General features: G+C 48.1%; 1 protein-coding gene across 5 annotated transcripts in view; it reads left to right on the top strand.

Moving 5' to 3' along the window:
• The first annotated feature begins 1,189 nt into the window (after positions 1-1,189).
• The window catches only part of ccdc136b (coiled-coil domain containing 136b), a 36,601-nt gene continuing 13,605 nt past the window's right edge, over positions 1,190-24,185 (top strand). For 3 of the 5 annotated variants that reach the window (XR_010331116.1, XM_064342519.1, XM_064342517.1), the window contains exons 1-4: positions 1,190-1,298; positions 18,458-18,775; positions 20,492-20,566; positions 22,285-22,587. Coding sequence is in view for 4 of the 5 variants with exons in the window: in XM_064342519.1 (XP_064198589.1) it covers positions 1,247-1,298; positions 18,458-18,775; positions 20,492-20,566; positions 22,285-22,587 (748 nt within the window). In the remaining variant the exon portion in view is untranslated. Of the gene's footprint in view, positions 1,299-6,454; positions 7,122-10,735; positions 11,477-18,457; positions 18,776-20,491; positions 20,567-22,284; positions 22,588-24,185 lie in introns of those variants that run through there. The other 2 variants (XM_064342520.1, XM_064342521.1) reach the window with 2 other exon arrangements.

The following is a 24,185-nucleotide window of genomic DNA, read 5'->3' as shown; positions in this document are numbered from 1 at the left end:
GGAACGTGAAACTTCACATTCAGATGCCACTATTTTTGTTGTCGTTTGTACTTCCTCCTCGCAGTCTGTGAATCCCCCTCTCTGCTCCCTCATTGTGATGCCTCAGTGGCACACGGGCGAGGGCAGTCAAGGGTTAAATCTTGCCCCCCTCATTATTAATTCATGACACATTTTCCCCTCTCTCTCTCTCTCTCTCTCTCTCTCGTGCTGCCCGCTTGCACCGCGCGGCTGACGTGCAGATGAACCAGCTGCGAATTCGGGGACCGGGGCCAGCATTCAAATGCCCGAGCATCAAGGCTGCCTGGAAAAAATGTAGCGACGGACAGGGAGAGTGAGAGCGACAGCGGGAGATAGAGAGAGAGAGAGAGAGAGAGAGAGAGGGAGAGAGGGGGAAGATTCATCTGACATTGAACAGCTTTAAGCACCAGAGCCCCTTTTAACGAGGGAGAGAGAGAGAGAGAGAGAGAGAGAGAGAGAGACGACAGAGGGGAAATGAACAGCAAGCTGGAGAACTGGCTGTCAGCTCCTCTTGCTGCAAGATCTGGATCTCATTAAAGGTAAATGCCCTCCCTGCCGGCTGTGTGTGTGTGTGTGTGTGTGTGTGTGTGTGTGTGTGTGTGTGTCTGCGCCTGCGTGTACGTGTTTGTGCGAGTGTGTCTGTGAAACGGAGAAGGTAATTGAGAGCTGCTGATAGTGTTGTTAGCTGATCTGCATTGCCAGTGAGAGCGAGAGAGAGAGAGAGAGCAGGAAAGAGGGGAAACGGTGTCTGGAGATAGAGGACACGCACATCAAGAACGCTAAGAGCCAGCAACGCCATGACAATATGGTGAGGAACGAGAATGGCGAGACAGAGTAGAGAACTGTGTAGCAATGGATTGGCGAAAGAGAGAACTAGAGAGAGAGAGAGAGAGAGAGAGTGAGAGAGAGAGAGGGGGAGATGTAGCATGCGTCTACCTGTGGTGTCTGTCTCATTTGTCTCCTTTCCTTCTTCACAAACAGGATGAAGCTACGCTGCAGCTGAGCTCGTCTGGATCTTAGTGCTCAGCCCCCCCACCCCACCCAGGAAGCGTCTATCCATTGTGACCCCTGCACCTGAACCCCCCCCCCCTTATCTCGCTCATCTCCAAGGCCACCGCCCCTCCCCCCGCAGCTCAGTCAAGTGTGTGGACCCCGCCCCCCTAGCCCGCCCCCTTCCACACCCCCCCCTTCCCCCCAGCCCCGCTTCCTCTGTTCTGCGGCAGGAGCGATGGACGGACTGCGTCTGCCGCCGGTCATCGAGGAGGTGGCAGACACTGCAGGTCAGTGCACTGCTGAGGGGGCTGGTATTCCGGGGGGGGGGGGGGGCAGGAAGGGGGAGGGAGGGAGGGAACATAAATCTGTGAGGTCTGGAGAACACTGAGTAGGGCTTTCATTCTCAAATTCGACGAGAGAGAGAAAGCGAGCCGTCGTCACCCAGCTATTTGTTAGCGCTCTGAAGGGCTAATTGCATTAGCCTGTTAAGCTTTTTTATTTTGGTAGCCGGGGGGGGGGGAAAGCGCTGCGTTGCCGTGGGCACCAGGGAACCGAGCGCTCTAAGGAGTGCTGGGTCTGCACGTGTCTCTATGGTGTTGTCGTGACGATGGGTTGGCACTCATTCAAATGAGCAGTGGGGTTGTTTGGATGTGTCTGGTATCCTTGGAAAAGGTCGATGCAAAGCTGTCGTAGGAAAACATGGAAATAGATGCAGAACTGGAGAGCGCCCTTTTGGTTCGTAGGCAAAGTTATTTGTTTATTTGTTGCAGCTTCTCCTCTGACCCCTAAAACAAAAACACAAATATCCTGTACTTGGCTTAACATCTGAGGGGAAAGATTCATGTTTAAAGATGTTTGGAGATGCATGTATTTTTAAATTGGAGGCACTCACAAAAGAAACCTTTTTATGCTTGTGTTAAGCGGTCACGTGGAACCTGTTGGTCAAATTTAATATAGTTGTCATGGGATCATGTGGGCATATGCTAATGAATACAGTAATATTGGTACTTAAGGGAGAGGGTTCCAGAACCCATTACCTGTTTTTAATTGGTGGGAATATTCTGCAGGGAGCAAGAATAAGTCGTGTCTGAGAAAAGAAGGATTTTGTTACCAAATGAATAACAGGAGAGTGTAGTCCCCTCTGCACCCCACCTGCAAGCTGATTGGCTGAAAGGCTGAATGAGTACAGCTGTGCGTGTGCACTTAGAAAGGTCTGAGATGTGATAGATTGATGGGGAGCTTGCTGTAATTGTCTAACTGTGACTATATGCAGGTTTACACAGATTCACTGACCTGGGCAAAATGACATTAAGTATTTTTTCTTGTCTTTTTGGGAGCTGATGGCTAGATCTGTTTGTTTTTACAACTGCTTTAGTCTTTTAGCAAAGAAAGCAAACAAATTACAACAAGACTATTTGACTGGTGGGGCATCATGCCATCCCTTAATATTCAGACAGTGAATGTGAGATGGATCCTATCTCTGTTGTACAGGAGAAGTCTCTCCATTGGCAGTCCATAGAAAATATGGGGTAACTAGTAATGCTGGGTCTCTAGCTACCTCCCTAGCATTTCTAGTTTCCCCATCTTTCACTTGGCTACCTTTCTATCCAAACAATTTATACTTAGTTTTGTGAGCAAATAAGGTCAAACTCTCCTCCTGGAAGGAGGGATATGGCTCAGTTTAATGCCAAACAAAGGGGGAAAGGCTGCCCTTCTCCTATAGAGCTCAGTCAGACCAACTCAGTCAGTTCTTCCTGCAGGACATAGGGTACACCTCCCTGCGCCTCCTCGCACCTCCAAATTACATCTGATGGCAGGCCTCATTGCCTATAATATCGCTGTCCCGCTCCCAGCTGCTGAACCCCCCGCCCGGCCCCATGAGCTGCCCCCCCCTGCTCTGCAGATTTTGTCACGGAGGGCTGTGCGCCATTATTCTCTCCCCAATTAAGTGAGTTCTGTGCGCGGTTCCCCTGCGGCACACGCTTCACCCCCCCCCCTCCGCCCCCCCGCCCACCCACCGCGCAGCGCCCACTCGTACCTGCAGCCGCGCCATGCTGTTCCATACCCCGTGCTACGCCTCCGCTCACCCTGCCCCCAGAGCACCATCCTGCTTTTAATGCAACCCCCCCCCAAAAAAAAAAAAAAACGATATGCCCCCTCCTCCTCCCCACACCCACATACTGAAATCACCCAGGAACTCCTAGGTGTTCTTCCTTCCTTCCTTTCTTTCTTTTTTTCTTGTTGCAATCCCCCCCTCGCACCCCACGTGCTTTCACCAGCATCCCACGATGGCCTCCGCCCCCACTCCCTCCCTCTCGTTCCTCTCTCTCCCTCTCTCTTTCTTGCTCCCTCTTTTCCTCACTCCCACCTGTGTGACTCGTCATGGCTCGAACTCACACACCGCCCCCAGACACCTCCCCGCTGCACTGCAGGTATTGCATCTGCGCGGCGTTCGTAGGTGTTGTGTGACTGCCCCCCCCCCCCCAACACCACCACCACCAGCTCCTCAACACATGTGATGTACCCTGTCTTCCTCTTCATTCCACACCACACTGGGCACGTGCGCAAAAGCTACATGCACAGTAGGACCGGTTGCAGCAATGAGGTGAAGTTTCTGCTGTGCTGTGATGCGTGTGTGTTCACTCTTTGGAAACTTATCGCAGTGCGTTGGTATCCGAAACAGGCACAGTGGTTTAAGACGCCTCTATATATGCCAGATGAGTGTTTTGAATTTAATTATCAGAATTAAAATGGAATAATGCACCGGAATAACAAAATAAATCATTGCTGGCCCCTTTTCCTTTGTATTTCCCTGTGGACAGCAAACATATTGCTTTCCATTTACGACAAAACAATCATTAAGTTGACTCAGACTCGATATCTCTTGAGATACTTTACTCCATTTTGTTTTTGGGCTTTGGGCTAACTTTGGCGCTCTGTGATTGGCTGTTATGTAAGCACAGAGTCCCTTACCCTTCAGGAGGGTGCTGCAGTGAGCTGGGGATAGCCACTGCCGCCACCGCCGCTGATGCCCTGGTGATGCCGGCGTGTTGCCATGGTAACATCGGACGACCCCCACTGCAGGTCTGCCCTGTGCACAGCTGCCCGACGCCGGGGACACAGAGCGTGTGCGGGGGGGGGGGGGGGCTGTTTTGAGGCTAACGGGCCGGAGAAGTGGAGAGTGGCGGCGGCGGCGGTGATAATGGCGGTGGCGGAGGGGTTGTCTCCATGGCAACAGGGCAACCTGTGTCAGATGCGTACGCACTATGCGTCACTCCACTCTTCACCCCCCCCCCCTCGTCCCTGCTTTGATACAAACGGAAAGAAGAAAGAGGAACAAGAGGCACTCACGGGCTCGTACTGTAGCCTCCACAGTACGACTCTCTATACGCGCTTTTGGAGAGGGAGAGAGGGAGAGAGGGAGGGAGGGAGGGAGGGATGGAGCGAGGGAGAAAGCGAGAGAGATGAAAAGTGAATAATTCATGCCCTCCTACGCTGCTACAGAGAGCCGACGCATATAATCCCCACCCCCACACGCGGGCGTGTTCCACACGCTCAGCGTATGGGCCACAGAGGAGAGAGGAAGCACGATGTTTTAAAGACCCCGTTTCAGACCCGCAGTCACATGACGGGCCTAACAGATGCTGCAGATTTTACTAAATGAGCACGACCTCCAGCCTCTCTCATTATTTCAACGGACTTTATTTACCGCCCTCCTGTCTGTGATCTGATGGAGACGAGGTCGAATTCACCTCGTAAGGGATAAGGGGCAATTTCACAGTCGCCTCAACATGTGTCCCAGCTGGGTCCCCTTGGTCACAGCTGCACTGAATGACAGCGGTGACCTACTTCCTGTTCTGTGGCACGGCTCCCTCTCTCCGCTCAGCTCAGTTAAAAATCAGCTCCGCTGGCACTGCAGGCCAAATCCAGTGCTGGCAGACAATTTTAGAATATTTTTTTTTTAGAAAATGAAAAAACCCAATTCTTTGTTTGTTCACAAAGATATCCAAACTCAAAATCAAACATTTATCAACATGAATTCTAACAGTCTATTTGAGTCCAGCAGTGACCATATGTGCTCTATTTAAACTCCAAAAGAGTTTAAAGTATTCTTTTTGGAGTTTATTTTACTGCGCAGTAGTGTGATAAAGCAATATTACCACAGCTTTGGGAGCGACAGATGTCCGCGGCAATCTGAAAGCACAGACGCCTGGATAGTGGCTCCAGAAATACGTGTGAATGTGGCTCCTGGTCTTAAAGGCATTTGATGTCCTCCGGCTGTTTGGGTTAGAGCAGGAGAGCTGTGCGTCATGGCAGCTGTCACTCTGAGCCTGTGCCGGCTCCACGCCCTCCAGGCGGGGACGCACGCCCTTAAAAATGCCCCCCCATACCCCCCCCCCCCCATTAACACGGAAACCGCACGGCCAGGGTGTTTTCGTCTGAGAGGCTAAACGTGTTGCGTTTTGGGCTCCGGAAGGTTCCGGAAGCTTCTGGCTCGGGGCGGGGGGGGGGGGGGGGGCGGGAGAGGGCGCTTCACAGCACGCACCAGGCCTCTGTTTATTTTTGGGGAACAGATTGTCCGTCTCGCCGTCCTCCCTCGCGTTCCCCGTGCACTCTGGGAGAGTCTGGACCGGCGACGTGGAAACAAGGCCCTACCCCAATCAGCAGCGCTGCTCATTTTAACAGGGATACTCGCAGAGTTTGAGAGCGTCTGCATTTTACACTTATACTTTCATTTATAGGCCACCAGTAAACAACATTGCCTTTTTCAACTTTATATTGATTTTTCCTTTTTTGTTACAAACAGAAAATGTGCACAATTGATTAGACGCTGGCTGTTTGGATTTTTTTTTCAGCACATTATATAATATAGACTGGAAGTTTCTGTCAAGTCTCCTTGTTTCTACAAGCTCGGCTGTAGTCCGATTTTATAAATTGAAGCATATTCAATAAAAATAAGAATGCTCTCTTCATTTCCCTACACATGCCAAATGTGTGTATCAGTGTGCTGGAGAGGGTTAAATGAGTATCAGTGTGCTGGACAGAGTTAAATGAGTATCAGTGTGTTGGACAGAGTTAAATGAGTATCAGTGTGTTGGACAGAGTTAAATGTGTATCAGTGTGTTGGACAGAGTTAAATGAGTATCAGTGTGTTGGACAGAGTTAAATGAGTATATCGGTGTGCTGGACAGATTTAAATGAGTATCAGTGTGTTGGACAGATTTAAATGAGTATCAGTGTGTTGGACAGATTTAAATGAGTATCAGTGTGCTGGAGAGGGTTAAATGAGTATCAGTGTGCTGGAGAGGGTTAAATGAGTTCATGTTTGACAGAGTGTGTATCAGTGTGTGGACAGAGTTAAATGAGTATCAGTGTGTTGGACAGAGTTGAATGAGTATCAGTGTGCTGGACAGAGTTAAATGAGTATCAGTGTGCTGGACAGAGTTAAATGAGTATCAGTGTGTTGGACAGAGTTAAATGAGTATCAGTGTGTTGGACAGAGTTAAATGAGTATCAGTGTGTTGGACAGATTTAAATGAGTATCAGTGTGCTGCACAGAGTTAAATGAGTATTACTGTGACAGTCAGATTCGTTTGTGTGGAGTAACAGTGTTGAATGGTCATCAGCAGAGTGGACAGGGCTCGTTGAGTGTGAAGGGGACAGAGTAAATGAGTTTCAGTGGGCTGAGGAGAGCGGATTGGGCATCAGTGGCACGGACAGAGTTAACCGAGAGCCAGCGGGGTGGACGCAGTCGGCTGAACGAGAGCTGCTGAGATTCACAGAGCGAAATCGGTATCAGTCAGCCAGACGAGCGAAGTAAATGAGTAAATGGGGAGAGCTGAGCACATCTGTCAGCCGCGTAAAGAGGAATATTAGACGCTGTGAAAACTTCCCCAGTTCTCACCGCACCGTGACAGCGTCCAGCCCTTCGCCCCCCTCCTTACTGGCTACGCTAGCGCTCGTCGATCACTCGCCGCGCTGCCGTCGAAGCGAAGAGACGCGCGCGCGCTTGTGTGTGTGTGTGAGTGCGTACGAGCCGCGCTGATGAAGCTGTGATAGATCGGGCAGAAAGGATCAGTTTCCGCGACACTACGGACACCAGCACAGAGGTACCGTCTGAGCCCTGCTCCGGGGCTGCTCTGCTCTGTCCGTTTGCTGATGTGCTGTGGGGTTTGATGCTTGTGTGTGCTTGTGTGTGTGCTTGTGTGCGGTTGTGTGTGCTTGTGTGTGTGCTTTTGTGTGCTTGTGTGTGCTTGTGTGTGCTTGTGTGTGCTTTTGTGTGCTTTTGTGTGCTTGTGTGTGCTTTTGTGTGCTTGTGTGTGCTTGTGTGCAGTCGTGTGTGCTTGTGTGTGCTTGTGCTTGTGTGTACTTGTGTGCGGTTGTGTGTGCTTGTGTGGTTGTGTGTGGTTGTGTGTGCTTTTGTGTGCTTGTGTGTACTTGTGTGTGGTTGTGTGTATTTGTTTGCGCTTGTGTGTACTTGTGTGCGTGCTTGTGTGTGATTGTGTATATTTGTGTGTGCTTTTGTGTATTTGCTGCCCGCGTTTGTGTTTGTGTATCGGTGTACGTACGTTGAGAATGTATGTGCATGTGTGTTGTGTTTGTTTATGTCTGTGTGTGTGTGTCTGTGTGTGTGTGGATGTGTATATGCATGTGTTTGTATGTATAGTTAGTATTTATTGTCATTTGCATGCATTTTTGTGTGTGGGTGTGCATGTGTGTTGGATATGTATATGCGTGTGAGTGAAGTATGTATGTGCGTGTTTGTGGATGTGCATGTGTTTGTATGCACATACATGTTTGTATATGTATTGTTATGTGCATGTATCTTTGTGTGTGTGCGTGTGTGTGTCTGTATATGTGTCTGTGTATGTGTGTGTGTGTGTGTGTGTGTGTGTGTGTATCCATTTCTATTTATATATGTTGCACAGAAGGCTGGATTATTTCTACTTTTGGGAGACGAGGGATGAGATTTAAAATCAGATTGGCAGGATCAAAGCAGAGAGAAAGACCAAGAAATGCGGAGTGATACGGCTTGTATTCAGGTCAGGTCCCTGTTGAAGACCTCTTAAGTTTAAACGGGCACAGAAGGGCACTGGACAGGTACAGAAGGTGAAGTTTGTGTATCATGGGGGTCAGATCATGTTGTTAAGTCGCTGAGTAAATACATTACGTGTGTGTGTGTGTGTGTGCCCTGTATGCAGATGTTGAGATCAGTTTGCATTATAATTTGTTTTACTATTAGCCACTATCGATCACGTATGTTTGAGAAGGAGATGGCGGGACCTTTCTGTTCAGCATCCTCTCCTTAGCTGGCTGTCCTGTCCCGTCCTTTTCGGGGGTCCAGTGAGTGCTCCTAGCGGCTCCCGGCTCTTCTCTGTCTTCCTGCTCCGATGGTGGAACGATCTTCCCCAGTCAGTCATGAAGGCAGACTCGCTGGCTGTCTTCCACTCATGTCTAAAAACCATTTTCAGACAACACCTCAAAGTTTCTATTTAACGATCATTTAAACAAAACAAAAAAAACAGTTTGTCCTTCACTGGCTGGTCTTGAGGCATGTGCCTTGCTAGTGGCTCTTTTACTTTGATGCTTCTTCCAGTAGATTTGTCGGTTTATTAAAAAATATATATATGTTATAACAGCAGAAAGCAAAGGTTCTCCCGCTTGTGTCTCAGACGGAGGCTCGTTTGCTGCTGTGCTGGAATAATACATCATGGAAGCCACCGAGCGGCGGAGAGAGAGAAAAAGAAGGAGAAAACCAGATTCTCAAACTTCGTTCAGAGAGGACGCCGTCCTTCCTCCGCTTACTCCCCAGAGGAGTTTTTTATTCTTTTTTTTTTTTTTAGAACTGAGCGGCGAGCGTCCAGGGGGGTGGGGGAGTAATAATTACTGCTGGAACTCCGCAGGGCTGTGTGAGAACCGCCCCCCGGCGGACTCACCTGGGGGACAGAGGCACAAAACAGCACTGCTCTCTCTCTCAATTAACCTGTCTGCTCATCTCACTTTCTCTCTGTCTGAAAATTAATTTAACATACATGCAACATGTGAAGCTGAAATGTGAAATTACATGTGAGCATGTGAAATTAGAATAACATAGATTAATAACACTAATGTGCAGTATATTTATTTTAATACGTGTGGAAATAGCAAGCATTCAACAATACTTACAGATGAATTATTTTCCTTCTACCCTTCATCGTTATCTTCCCTTCTCTCACACACACACACACACACACTCTCTCACGCAGCCACAGTTATCCCTGGGCCACACAATTCAAGTCTTTTTTGTTGTTGAACACTTTAGGACCACACTCTGCGTGCCTCTGTCTATCCCCAGAAGCTGTTTAGGGGCTGCAGTTCTGCTCGCATACGAAGCTTGTTAAGCCGGGCACCCACCGCACGCGTATCGGCCGCGAGCGCACTACGCGCGTATTACGCGCGTAACTGAAGCGTAGTTGAAGTACTGTTATTACAACGGCAGCGGGCGACGTCGTCTCCACCAGATGCGAACGCGTCGCGTACCGGCTGCGAAGCTCGCGCGACACAAGCGAACTGAAGCGTAGTTTTTCGCTTCTGTTCTATTTTTTCGGCTTGTCGCGCGTCACGTTGGCCTGTTTATACACAGAAATATGCTCTAAAATGCTAGGTATACATGCTCTGATTTATATTTCATTCTTATATTACTGGGGGTGTGTCCCTAGTTACCTCCCAGATATTTTTAAGCAGCTAAAAAAAATACAAGCCTTTTCGTTTTGTAAAAATAAATAAATAACTGGAACCTGGGGGAAAGGCAAACTTAGTTTCGCTGTCTTATTTTTCGGAGGGGGTGGGGTAAATTTGAAAATACACCACAGAAAGACGTAGGCTATTGAGTGACGTAGAAGGGAATGCACCGAGCAGCGGTTTGTTAGCTCGAGTATTGGAAGATAGTTTTTAACCAACCATTGCTCAGCCTATTTGACTTCTTCGATGTCTTCGTTCGCCGTGCTTTCAAAAAGGGCTTGTTAATAAAAATCAGATAATCCACAGAGCTTTAAAAAAATCAGATTATTTAGTGGTCTTGCCGATGAAAATGCGCCTATTTTATAAATGAAGTTGTAAGCAAGCCTTTATTGCACTTGTACTTCAAAGCTTCCGGTGTTCATGGCGTTGTGGTGTTCATATCCCTTCAAGATTAAAACTGTTACTGACTTTTTCATGATTAGCTGATTTTACTAAATCTGATCCTATAAATGTTTTGACGTGAATGGCAAGACAACACGGGAATTCCCAATGGTTGATTACGGATTATTTATTATTATTATGATCATTACATATTCTTCATGAAATTGGCACGCTTGTTAACCAAGCAAATAAATTAATACAGTTTGAGATTGATTGTTATGCAGGCTACGTTGCGATTTAAGTTTATGGTAATTCTTGAAAGCGTTTACTTTCTCACGTATTTACGAGTTAACGAAATATTACCAAATTAACAAACTGAAAAAGGTCTCTCACCAAAGTATTCACTTAACCCATAATCAACAGTCGTGAACAAACGTGAAATACACGATGTAAGCCCACTGCAGACTGCGAGAGCTACTAGGAATATATAGCTTTTACGCAAGCCTTTGCGCGACACAAACGGAACCAGTGGAGACACCCTACGCGTCGCGCCGTGCGGCTTCGCCCTGCTGTTTACGCGACGCATACGCGACGCGTGCGGTGGGTGCCCGGCTTTAGCGGCTGCAGTTCTGCTAGCATACGCAGCTGGATAGAGGTTGCAGTTCTGTTAGCATACAAAGCTGGTTAGCATCTGCAGTTCTGTAAGAATGCGAATTTGGTTAGGGGCTGCAGTTCTGTTAGCATACGAAGCTGGTTAGTGGCTGCAGTATTGTAAGCATGAGTGGCGCATCCTCTCGGTTTACGCAGAGACGTGCCGCAACCACATCCAACCGCGATCTGGATCTTGATCTTGGCGCCCGGGACCGGGCTCGTGTTTGTAGAGGAACACCAGAGTAATGAGTCTGGACGCGGCTGACTCAGGGTCGGAGGATTGGGCTCAGCCGCAGCGCAAGCTGTCACCGGGAGCGGGATTGCCCGGACTTGGCTCGGAAGACCGAGGCGTGTGCAGTCGGGGGACCAATTTCCCCGATGACTCCTGTCACTGGCAGCGCTTGCCACCTGTGGCTTTTAATTTTGTTACTACGTTACATTATTATTCATTAGCGCGAACCCTTCCGACGTCCGTTTGTAAAGCGTCCCGCTGTTTTGGAATGTCACATCTGACGCGCTCTCTGCTGGCAGTTTAAGCAGTTTGTCTCTCACAGGGGAGAGGCAGATGCTACAGAACCACAGCGCTGCATCTGGGATTACAGTCGGTCGACTTTCCCCCCGTATCACAGCTGGTTCTGGCAACACTTTTCGTAACGTGTTGGCCGCGTTGTTGCAGTGTTGCTATGCTACGACGTCTCTGCAGCACGCCGAGGTTAGCTTCCTTGTTTTTAGACGCTCTCTTTGGGTCTGTGAACTGCTGGTGGATTTGGGAGTTGCTAGGCTATGGGTGAACCCAAAGCACAGAGCGCTCCGAATCTCACACTGTAGCAAGGTTGTGTTCTCACCCCTGTGATTGATGAAGTTTTAACTGATCTCTTTTCATCTTAGCTCCCAGCCTCAAGTTTTCTGTGGTCTGGTGAAAATTTTGAGCGCTCCTATACATACTTATTACAGACTGTGAGATAACATCAGCCTCAATGTTATTTAGTTATACAATTATGTAATTGTATTAATACGCAGGTAAGGAAAGTAATTCCTTTGTATGTATTTCTGCATTAGTTAGGCACGTATTTCTTCCTCTCTCTGTCTCCAAAATATTTCTTTGCTGGCTTTGGCACACTTCTGTGTCCTGGTTTGGATGGTATTACATTGGAGTTTTTTACACATAGTTTCTCCCTCCTGGTTGAGATGGTGGTGCTACGAAAAGCTTCTGCGTGAGTGTGCGTGTATGTGTGTTTGTGTGAGTGTGTATGTGTGTGTGTGGGTGTGTATGTGTGTGTATGCATGTTAGTGTGTGTGTGTGTGTGTGTGTATGCGTGTTTGTGTGTGTGTGTGTGTGTGTGCGCGTGTTTGTGTTTGTGTGAGTGTGTATGTGTGTGTGTGGGTGTGTATGTGTGTGTATGCATGTTAGTGTGTGTGTGTGTGTGTGTAGGTGTTTGTGTTTGTGTGAGTGTGTATGTGTGTGTGTGTGTGTTTGTGTTTGTGTGTGTGTGTCTGTGTGTGTGTGGGTGTGTATGTGTGTGTATGCATGTTAGTGTGTGTGGGTGTGTATGTGTGTGTATGCATGTTAGTGTGTGTGTGTGTGTGTGTGTGTGTGCGTGTTTGTGTTTGTGTGTGTGTGTGTGTGTGTGCGTGTTTGTGTTTGTGTGTGTGTGTCTGTGTGTGTGTGGGTGTGTATGTGTGTATGCATGTTAGTGTGTGTGGGTGTGTATGTGTGTGTATGCATGTTAGTGTGTGTGTGTGTGTGTGTGTGTGTGCGTGTTTGTGTTTGTGTGTGGTAAGATGTGGTGTTTCGAGCGTTGGGGAAATGAGAGAGGTGCTAAAACAGGATGTCTGTGTCACCCTCTGGCTGTGGGACAGGGCAGGGGTGCTGGGGACAGGAAGTAGAGAGTTCAGGAGGGTCAGCGGGGGGGCCGTGACTCTGGAACTTTCCGCTGGGGGAGCCTGTGTCGGAATCCCGGGGTCAGAGATCAAACAGGTTGCTTCCTCCCTCTATCTCCCTGACTGTTTTCCTCTATCTCCCTGACTGTTTTCCTTTATCATATTTCCCCTCTGCCCATGCAGTGCCAGAATGAAGGTCCTTGGTCCGACCTGAATCCCCCTCCCCACCCCCGCCCGCGCCCCCTCTTTCTGACAGGGGCGGGGGGGAGGGGGGTTATCTGTGTGACTTCAATGTACCACTTTAAAATAGCACTTAAGTAAGTTATGCGCAGTAAAGAGGAGATGAGCGTCCTGGTTCAAATGTGCGCATTGCATTTCATCCAAATATTATTGGTTAAAACGGTGTGAAATGAGCCCTCTGACTGCAGGGCATATTTGATATTATTTGGGACAATAGTCTTTGGTTGCTCTACATTCTTTAGCCACTAAAAATATGTCAGATTTCACTTCATTTAGTCAATTTGAGCTAATGACAGCTCTGAAATAACTGCAGGCACAATCTGTCTACAATGGATTTGTATTCACTAACATAATTACAGGTTGCCCCTGTGCAGTCCTGCAAATGAATGTAGCAATTGAGTGTGTGTGTGTGCGTGCGTGCGTGCGTATGTGTGTGTGCATGCGTGCGTGTGTGTCTGTGTATGTATGTGCATATGTATGTGCATGTGTGTGTGTGTGTGTGTGACATGCTGTCACTATGTCGACTTTGGAAAATGCTGTATAGTGACTCAGTGTGACTGGCATAACAAGTTTAGTACAAAGCCGTGGTTGTGTTCAGGCTATGGTCTGTATATCTGATGGAGGAGGGGGCCGGGGCATGGCGGTGGGTGGGGTGGGGGGGGGGGAGGACGACACAAAGTCGATGGTATGCACAGAATGCCAGCTATGGCCGTCAAGATTCTCCACACGTTCCCATACTATCTGTGTTCAGTGTGTGCTGTTTTTCTGCAAGATTAAAAAAAAAACCCCAATAACAGGTTTTTCTGTCTGAGGGAGTTTATGGGAGAACATATTTGTTTTTCATTTAGGCCCGGTCATCCTGTAGAAAGGAGTGAGACGTTTCTCATAGTAATGTATCTGCTGAAAAATTAACTCGCTTCTCTTACTGGCCTGACTTAACTCAGACATTCAAATAAAAAAGAAAGGACATTTCCTTGTAATATTCAACCTGGAGGACATTTCTACTAGATGCTCATCACTGAAGAGCAAATCAGGTTGTTTGTTTGTGTGTGTGGTGTGTTGTTGTGTGCAGTATGTGTACAGCATGTGCTTGCGTGAGCTTGCGTGTTGTGAAAAAGCTGTGGAAGTGTATGTGTGAGAGAGAGAGAGAGAGATGGAGAGAGATGGAAAGAGAGAGAGAGACACGAGGTGATAATTTAATGGGACTGGCAGCGATTATGTTGTCGTAGTTGTCATAGCTGCACCATAACTGGTTTCCTTCCAGGAAAGCCAATGCCAAACCTGTGGCCTCTGGGTTGACTCTTTGAGATTTGAGGCGCGTTGCTGATGCAAGGGGAAAATGAATAAAGACAGCGAGTTTATGGAATTGCTGCCAGGTTTAAGTGACGGTTTCCCTGCCTGCGTTGAGTCTGCGTGTTAACTTCTGCACCTGCTGCCAAAGTGACAGCCTGTGTGTTACACTCAGTGTTGCCTGTGCAGTAGAGCAGTGGGGTGATTTTTAACATAATACAATTAGCACGATATGAACGTGGGAATTTTTGTTGTTCGTGGCACGCATAGCTATTTCTGGCATAATGCGGCTTAATGTGGTCAATAATACCTCTAAACGTGAAAAAACACCTAATTAAGGAAAATTTACAGCTTGTTAGAATTCTGGGATCGCAATTGTGAATCGAATGAAAAACGGCATACACAGGGGGAAGGGGGGGGGGGGGTCGGGGGGGGGTCCCAGACCTGAGTTTGGGAACCGCTGCGATTGAGGAAAACCAATAACGGCTCTTCATCATAGTTTGAGGAATAGTTACCAGTTTGATTAAGAACAGATCTACTTTGATGATATAGCAACATGTAGCCTAAAACCTGAATCTCAGAGCAAGCTCAGATTGCAGCCAATCTATTCTCGCTCAACTATATCGTCTCAGCTGTTTGCATTTCACGCTGCCCCGGTGCCTCTGAGCTCAGTAAATCACATTCACAATTTGCCTGAAGCTAATCTGAGAAAAGCATGCTGGTCTCTTTCCCCCCGCAGTGGTAACAGAATCACACACTGAGTCACTAGTGTGTAAGCCCTCCCATTTTTCTCTGTGACAGGGATAAAGACACTCAGAGTACTACAGACACCTGCCACCGCCTCTCCCACCCCCACGCCCGCCCCCCCCACACACACACCTCTCCCACCCCCGCGCCCCCCCTCCCCCACACACACCTCTCTCCCACCCCGCGCCCCCCCCACACACACCTCTCTCCCACCCCACGCCCCCCCCCCACACAAAACCTCTCTCCCACCCCCCGCCCCCCCCCCCACACCCCCCACCCCCGCCCCCACCCCACGCCTGCTAGAACGTCGCATAGAACAGCCGGTTTCTGCCCCCAGGAGTGTTGCACTTTTCACTCCTCCTCTCGTGTTCTCTTTATATCTCTCTCTCTGTCTTCATTTTTCTCCTTAATTCTCTCATCCTCCCCCACGTGTGTGGGAATCAATAAAACGCCTTGTTTTATACCCTAAGATCTCTCTCTTTCTCTCTGTCTCCCTCGCTCTCGCTCTTGCTCTTTCTCTTGTGTTATTTATCGTGTGCGAGTCACACCTCTCCTACAGACAACCCGATAACAAGGCTTCTGTTCCTGACTAAAATTAGGAGATAAAATGTCCGCTAAGTTTGTTTTGGATCTCTGCCGCGAGTGCCACCCCTCATTATCTATGGCCCTGTCTGTCTGAATTCCCTTTACACCTGACTGGGCTTGTGGTTAAATCAAGGCTGTTTGTCAAGGTTGCGGACCACTGAAACGCAGAGGGAAGATAAATTGGTTTGAGCAAGGTAATTACTGGTCGTATAAGGAGGCTAAATGGCTAGATTGAACGAAAGCCTGCCCATGCTGTAGCCCTTGTGGGCTCGGGTGGATTAGTCTTACAGTAAATCTAGTGTAAGCTACTCTAGGGAGTGTGTGTGTGTGTGTGTGTGAGAGAGAGAGCGAGAGTGGCAAAGTGAAGGAGATAATTTTCTATTAATTTTGTTTCATATCTAAAATTAAATCAGGAGATGTTATAACAGGTGAAGATGCTCATGCACGTCACTCGTGTTTTAAGTAAAACAGTACGTGGAACCTTTGCAGTGGTCTGGAAATATTTTTTCTCCTGAAATATGTGTCTGTTTGAAATGTATCAACAAAAAAAAGGACCCACATAGATTTTTATCATAATTTATATGAACGGAATTCTAGGGGCAACTGTTGCTGCTGTTGTGGAGGGCTTGTGACAGGGGCAGATGTGGATGTGTTATCTAACGGCTGCAGCGTCCACATCCATTGTCCTGGAAACGCATTAGGCTGCCAAGTGGGGCATTCCGGTAATGCACCGCACGGACCCATTATTGACGTATCTCAGATCTGTCAGAGCTGTGTGCAGCTGAGGTCTTTTTAAATGGAAACTGCCGCCAGGTAGCCTGCTGAGTGAATTCAGATATATTGACTGCTTGTTTTTTAAGTGCTGGCATGCCTCACTCTGCTGCTTCCAATGAAGGGAAGAAGTTTGGGAAGGAGTGAAGGATTGTGGGATTCGGTAGCTCATGACTATTTGATCAACATGTGAAAGACTTTAATCGTCAGCTGGGGCTGATTAGTGACACTCTCTCTTTCCTCAGAGTGAAATGTCTTTTGGTGCTAATCCACAGGGAAACCCACACAAAGAGGTGCGCGTGTGTGCGTGCATGCATGCGTTTGTGTGTGTGTTTGTGTGTATGTTTTTTATGTGTGTATGAGTGTGTAGGTGCACGCGAGTGTGTATGTGTGTGTGTGCATGTGTGTGTGTGTGTGTACGAGTGTGTGTGTATGAGTGTGTGTGTGTATGAGTGTGTGTGTCGGCGCACACGAGTGTGTGAGTGTGTGTGTATATATGTGTGTGTGCGCGTGTGTGTATGAGTGTGTGTGTAGGCGCACGCGAGTGTGCGTGTGTGTGTATAGGTGTGTGTTTATGTGTGTGTGTGTATGAGCGTGTGTGTGTGTAGGCGAACACGAGTGTGTGAGTGTGTGTGTGTGAGTGTGTGTGTGTGAGAATGTTCGCGCTCATTAGTCTCATGTCAGTGAGCTCACTCGTGTGCAGACGTATTCTGATGAGGCTAAGAGGGCTGTAGTGACCTCATCTCCCTCCCTGCGGGGAGCTCATCTCTGACACTTGGGCTCCACGCGCAGGGGCACACGGGGACTCCTGTAATCGCTAACGGGCGCGAGCTCTAAGAGGATCAGAGGCCTGTGTCGTCTGGCCTGACGAAGGGGCGTGATCTGCGAGTCCAGACGGACTTACTCAGAGGCAGGGCTCTTGTGTTTACTCATGAACCCCCAAATCCAATGCGGTTAGACTCACGTTCCAAATTTAACTTCCATTCTTATCAAAATAGCTCTCTCTCTCTCTATCCCCCCCTCTCACTCTATTCCCCATTCCCCCCTCTCTTTCTTTCTCTCTTTATATATTAGTATATATTACAGGACAAACTGTGTGCACTGGATTTTAATTAGATAATGTCAGTTCATTTCATTTTCATAACAAGAACTGCTTTTGAACGCTAAGGCAACACTCTTTAGTCGAGCTACTGTACATCTGGCAGGCAATTAAGACAGGAGACTTGGAAACTGTTGAGATTGATTATAATGGGTGGTGTAGACCACTCCCATCACCCCCCCCCCCACCCCAGCAAACAGGAGCTACACTTTATAATACTCTATCAGACAGTACAGAGTGTGCTAATTCTCCTTTGAAGAATTGCTGACAGACAATTAGCTTTATTGTGATAAATACGATGTAAATTGGCTCCTTGAAAACACTAATCTGTTTATATGAATGAAAAAAGCTCCTCTGATTCTGTAAATATATGGGGAGTGTACTTTCTGTACCCTCTCCTGAGTCCAATGCCATGTTCACAGCCCAGAGGAATTTTAACTTGGGGGGGGGGGGGCAAGGTTTGGAGGAGAGCCTCTTTTTCACTGACTGACAAAATGACTAAGAAAAGCCACATTTGGTAATGAAAGAGAAAAAATATAATTTGAAAGTACGAATGTATGATTGTAGAGCAAATGTCGTGTTCATTATAAAGGGAAGAGAGGTAGAAAGGTAGAGAGAGAGAGAGAGCTAGATGCTGGTTCCTGTCACTGTTATTTATAGCTTTCCTTATACTGCCACAGGGGGGCGCACTTTAACACATATGTTCCATCCGAGCTTGATCCCAAGAGTCTGATGGATTATTAAGAGCCTGAAGCTGGAATATTCTGAGCCTGGTAAAACGCTGCGCATCTGCGACACATGGTCACCGGAGTTCTTTAAGCCTCATAATTAATCCAGTTGGGTAGTTTTAAGTTTAGATGGAGCAAAAACCAGGAACTTCCCAGGCACTCCAGGATCAGGGTTGTCTTCCCTGTGGGCAGTACTGTGATACGAGGAATTCATTGATCCAGTTGTTCAGAAAAGTAATGAAGGGTACAGTTTGTTCCACACAGAGAAGAAAATGGCTGAAACTGAGTTTCTGTGTTCCCCGCTCTCTCTCTCTCTCTCTCTCTTTCTCTCTCTCTCTCTCCCCCATCTCAGACGACACTTGCGACCTGAAATTTGACAAAACAGTCATGGGAGATGAGCTAACTGTCAAGGAGAGGGAGGTGCTGGAGGAGAACAAGCGGAGGAAGGAGAAAGAGGCGGAGGGCACCGATGTGGACAAGGATCATGGGGAGGAGGAGAAGGGCGTGAAGGAGGAGAAGCCGGAGGACGGGGAGGAGCGGAACGAGGAGCTGACGTCGGAGGAGCAGGAGCTTGAGGAGCTCAGGGCCCAGGTCCTGCAGCTGCTCCTCGAGCTGGAGGAGGCCAGGGAGGTGTCCCAAAAACACGAGGAGAGCTTCCTAGAGATGCAGGGTGAGCCCTACTTCTACTGATCCAGGCTCATATTCATTAAACATCCCATAATAGGAGAGTTGTTCTACAGTAGAACCAGGTTTCCCATGTTCATACATTGTTACTAACCTTTTGATGGATATGGGTCCAGGATTTTAATACATGACTACAATGTCCATGGTACATATTGGGAGCTCATGTTTAGATGAGGGAGCCCATGAGCTGTCTTTTGCTCAGTATCGGGAATTCTATGTTCATTTCTTCATATGTGCACTAAATTCCTTCATATGTGCCCATTTTGAAGTCATTTACCAAACTGAATACATAATAAATATATTAACAATGAGCTGAAGGCACGACTTTGCTGTTTAGTTGATCACTTTGCTGTGAATGGATGCCTCGGGAAGCCTCTGTATTGAGCGCGCTCAGTGGCTTCTTGTGAACCCACTGGGTGTACTGTAATGCGATTTAAGCTGTGACCTCCGACAGCTGCATTCTTAAGGAACTTTTTGTGTTTCCAAACCGTGCTGTAACATCGCCCCCTGGGTGACTCTTACTGAGCATGCTCAGCTGTCAGGGTTCCTCCGCAAACAGCTGTTTCCACTTAGGGCTGCCCTGCTACTTCCACGGCCATTGCTGCTGAGGTCTTAGTCATTCACCCTGTCATAGCACTGGCTCATCAAGACACTCCATTTCCCAGTAGAGCAAGACAGGCAGGCACGCACTATGCCTTCTGAAACTTGTGTTCAGTTTGCACTTTCCCTTTATTATATGTCTATGTTATGCTCAATAATAACCTTTTGTTGGTCTGGGAACCTGTATGACAGGGGAAATAGATCACAAAAAGGTTTCATTTTTTGCACATTCTGTAACTATTTCCAATTGCGTTTTTGCAAATGAATTTGAATATATTACTTTATGGTCAAAGTCAGCTGCTCTGAACACCACTCTGATGACCTTATGTAAACTCAAACGTAGGACTGTACCATTTGGCAGCCTTACAGCAGGATAGCATTTGAGGACGTGCGGTTTGAGATGCCTTTGTGTCAGGAGGGATTACCAAGAAGGGATCCAGATCAGGATAAAAAAAACAACAACAAAAAAACAACCCCACATGCTGCAAGTTGACTTTGTCTTGGATTTAAAAAATTAATTTAAAAAAAGTCTGGGAAAGTAGAGCCCAAGTCCTTAATTTGGAGATATGCCCTGTGGTCTGGAATCTAATCCTGACTGTACCAGGTCCTCTGTGGTTTGGATAACTGCGGGACGTTATGGAACTGAAGCAGGAATGCATCGGTCTGAAGGGTTTTCCCCTGCTGCAGTCTCTCTCTGTGCAGGCCTTATGGGAAATGTAGTCCTGCGTGTGGCTCAGCTGGTGGACTGCAGAGTGAAAGGAAATCCCAGCCAGGGAAGGCAGCCATTCTAATCTGCGCTCTACTACACTGACAGAGCGCGTTGAAGCAAATGGATGGGCCTACAAATGCAATGGGAATTCCTCATTTTAAAAAAATAGTATTTAAGAAAATGTCGTAAAGTGACCAAATCAAGTAAAGAAACCTAACTGCCATAGCAACAGAACTTGCGAGGAATCTGTTTTAGTGTTCCCTCACAGTACTGCTGTAGCTTAACATACTGTAAGACCCTGCTGTAAATGCAGGTGCATCCCCATCCCTGTGAGTGAAGCGGTGCGATCCCCGCTCTTACCGCTGCCACCCTTCATTCCCCCTCTGCCTGCAGGCCTTCTAGAGGACGAGCGTTTGTCTAGCGCCCACCAGGCTGAGGCTTTCACACGGCAGATCCAGCGGCTGCAAGGTAACCAGCACACACACACACACGCACACACACACACACACACACACACACATCTCATGCGGCAGATCCAGAGGCTGCAAGGTAACCGTGCTGCTCACCACACACACACACACACACACACACACACACACTCATCAGAACGGATCCCAGGCGTTCATAGCTCAGGATGCAACTGAAAGGATACAGCTTAAATATCAGAGCCACTGCCGCGGGCGCCTATCCCAGCATGCACTGGGTGGGAGGCAGGAATACACTCTGACAGTCGCAATCCATCCAGCCTGACACTACAGGCTCTTTGAGCGATCGCCAGAGCAATAAATCAAGCACTGGTTGATATGGTCATACAAGGGCCACAGGTCATCTATGCTCAATACAGCACCCAAGTGTCCTGACAAGCTGGGCCGTGTAGCACCAGGACTGCAGCTGGGATCAGCATGACATAAGAAAGCAGGAACGTAATTGGCTGGGCCATGTTAAAATGTTGAGGGAAATAGAGTTCCATCAATCTAGAAAGATCTTGGAGGGGAAATCCGTTTGGCTTGTTGATGTGCTCTGATCTAAATGGCATGCAGGATTCTCCCATGTTTCCCTTCTTCCACCACAACAAAAGAAGCATCCCTGAGTCCTTTCATGCCAAGGCCTTTGATTTTCTGTCATATGCATTTGTTAGACCTCCATGATTCTTTCCTCCTCACTTCTTACTTCTAAGAAGACCTGTTTAACAGAAAGAAACCACAAAATGTCTTCTAAAGTCCTTTGCATGTAAGCACACACACACACACATACTTTCACACACACACACACACACACACACACACCCATACACTCACGCGGTATGCGTTTCTCACACTGCTGCACAAACCCTGTGAGGAGCAGTGGATGTGTGTGAGGGCAGGCACTCCAGGCTTCCACGCGCCTGCTGTGTGTGTCTGTAGGGCATTACTGACGGGGTTAAAGCTGCTACCTCACCCCGTACAGCCCTGGGCCCTGCACCCGTGTCCTGCTCCCTCACCCAAACTCTAATCCCTGGCAGGTTTTTGGCACTCTGTTCTTGGCAGGCCTTTACTGGTGCATGCCCCCCTGGCTCCCTTTCCCATGCAATTACGTTGATTAGCGAGAGTTATGAAGCAAATTAAACAACCTGGAAAAATGGACGCAGTGATCTCTGACCTGTGCTGTAGCCTTTTCTGTGTTATCTGCTGCCAGCAACAAACACGGGCCTTAACTTAACTTAAAAAACAGTCGGCCATTACAGAGGCTACTATATTTTTGCCTTCCCTTATAGTGAACCTGCCTAACTGTCTTATTTTTTATCCTCACAACTGTTCAGTTGCAAGACCTGGCAGACTAGGAGTCCTAGCCTCATATATACTATTCAGTGTGCCCGTAGGTATCTCTATCTATTTGTACTCAGGATAAGGGATATTGAGTGTGGTTTGAAATGTGTGGCTTGAAACTAATAGGGTTTTTTATCATTAGATTATATATCAACATCAGAATTTATCAGGTTGTCACAAATCTTCCAGAGGGAAAGAAACTGGGACAACATGGGAAAAAACTATAAAAATCATTCCTTGACTCCTTAAAACTAAGTGTAACTTAGTGACTCAGATTCCGAAATGTCAGTTGGTTCCATAATGTCAGTTGGTTCCGTAATGTCAGTTGGGTTACTCTGTGAAAAAAAATGAATGACAGCCGCCTCTTAACCCCGCCCCCAGCCCAGCTGCGCTCAGTGCAGGAGGAGATGGACAGCCTGGAGGAGGAGAAGGAGAGCGAGCTGGCAGAGGCGCAGGAGGAGCTGCGGGCGGCGCAGGAGGAGGTGCTGGAGCTGCAGCAGGCGGCGGAGGAGGCGGCGGCGGAGCGGGAGAACGACATCGCCAGCCTGCAGGAGGAGCTGTGCCGCCTGCGGGCCGAGCTGCAGCGCCTGCACGCCGCCACGCAGGAGTACGAGCTGGAGATCACCACGCTGCGCGCCGAGCTCGCCATGAAGAGCCAGCGGCGGCAGGAGGAGCGGCGCGAGGGTGAGTGTCCCCCACAATCCCCTGCAGCGCCAACGGGGCGGCCGCTAACGCCATCCCGCCAAGTCACGCCTCGGCTGGGGCCGACATGCCCCATACCTCTACTGCACTGGGAGTTTGCCACTTTTCAGGGTTTTCCTACAGAAACAACCACAGTGACCACAGGCTCTCAGCCCTTAAGAACATTAACTTCTGTCCTGTCTATATATCCCTCACAACCAACCGCTTTCCACTACACTACTGCACTTTACTCTCCATCAGCACAACCGTATATTTCGCTGTGAAGCTCTTTCTTGCTGTCGACCAATCACAGCCCACTTCCCCACTATATCACTCTCTGTAAATCACACTATAGCTACTCCTTTCCTGTATTAAATTCTCCACCAATCACGCTGCAGTAACTGTACTGTATATCATTCTTGGCGAATCACACTGCATTACCCAACTTGAAATCACTCTCCACCAAATCCGTCCTTCCATTATGGTTCTTGAATTAACATCAATAAAATTCTCCCTCAGTCCTCGGGAGTTTACTCTACAGCGGCAATAAGAATAAACCCACAGTGGAAAAACCGCAGTAAGCAATCACGTATTCCAGTGCTTAATTTTACAAGCATTACGTAATCGAATTCATAGTGAACTTGATTTTATTATTATACCTAATTATTGCAGCTGAAATAATGATTCCAGCTGTCAAAATGTGGTTGTTAGCGGTAGAAAACTCGCCAAAAAAGGCCAAGAGTTGAGGATATTATGCTAAGCCAGCAAGGTTGCCAGATTGGACTTTTCCAGCCAGACTGCTTAACTGTCTCAAGTCGCAAAAAGAGGGAGACAGAGGGAGCGAGAGAGAGAGAGAGAATAGAGAGAGAGAGAGAGACAGAGAGAGAGAGAGAGATGTACGTGTCACAAAGCAAAACCCATATTTGACATTCATCTGGCGTCTTGAGTTCCTAACACTTCAGTTAAGGCCTTTGATGAGAGTCATGTGCGGGCTCAGGGGGAAGCACGAGGACCCTGCCGCTGAGCTCGTAGCAGCCGGGAAGGAGGAAGCAGGTAATCGCATTACACGCTCGCTTCAACAGGGGAGCGAACCGAGCGTGGACACACGCTCCTTCTCTCCAAACAAAGCAGAGGAGCATATGATCAGCATCACCCAGTCTCGGGACTGACAAAGGCCTTTTTTCTGTTCTCCATTCGCTGGTCTGTGCGGCGTTGTTTCCTTCCTTTGTTTGTCGTCTGATGGTCCCTTGCCTGCTTTCTCTGGAAGGAGTCACTTTCACTCTCCCTCTATCTCCTGGGCACAGTTTCTCTTCCTGAGGTCTGCACTTCACAGAAAGACACCAACAGCCAGGGCCAAAAACATCGACTGAGCTAAACGTCTGTGACACAAATCATTCTCGGCATGATTTAATGTGTTTAATGTTTATACCTGTTGCTTTCTCTCTCGTGTCCCCCATGTCTCAAGAAATGCAGCCTTCTGCCTCCATGTATCCACAATGTGCCTTCTTTCTCTCTCTCTGTCTCTCTCACTTTCTCTATCTCTGTCTCTACCCCCTCTCTCCTCCCTCACTCTGTCTGTCTCTGTCTCTACCCCCTCTCTC

This window comes from Anguilla rostrata, chromosome 7 (assembly GCF_018555375.3).
Source record: "Anguilla rostrata isolate EN2019 chromosome 7, ASM1855537v3, whole genome shotgun sequence".
In the NCBI taxonomy this organism is placed as follows: Eukaryota; Metazoa; Chordata; class Actinopteri; order Anguilliformes; family Anguillidae; genus Anguilla; species Anguilla rostrata.
This window is presented reverse-complemented; position numbering and strand designations above follow the sequence as displayed.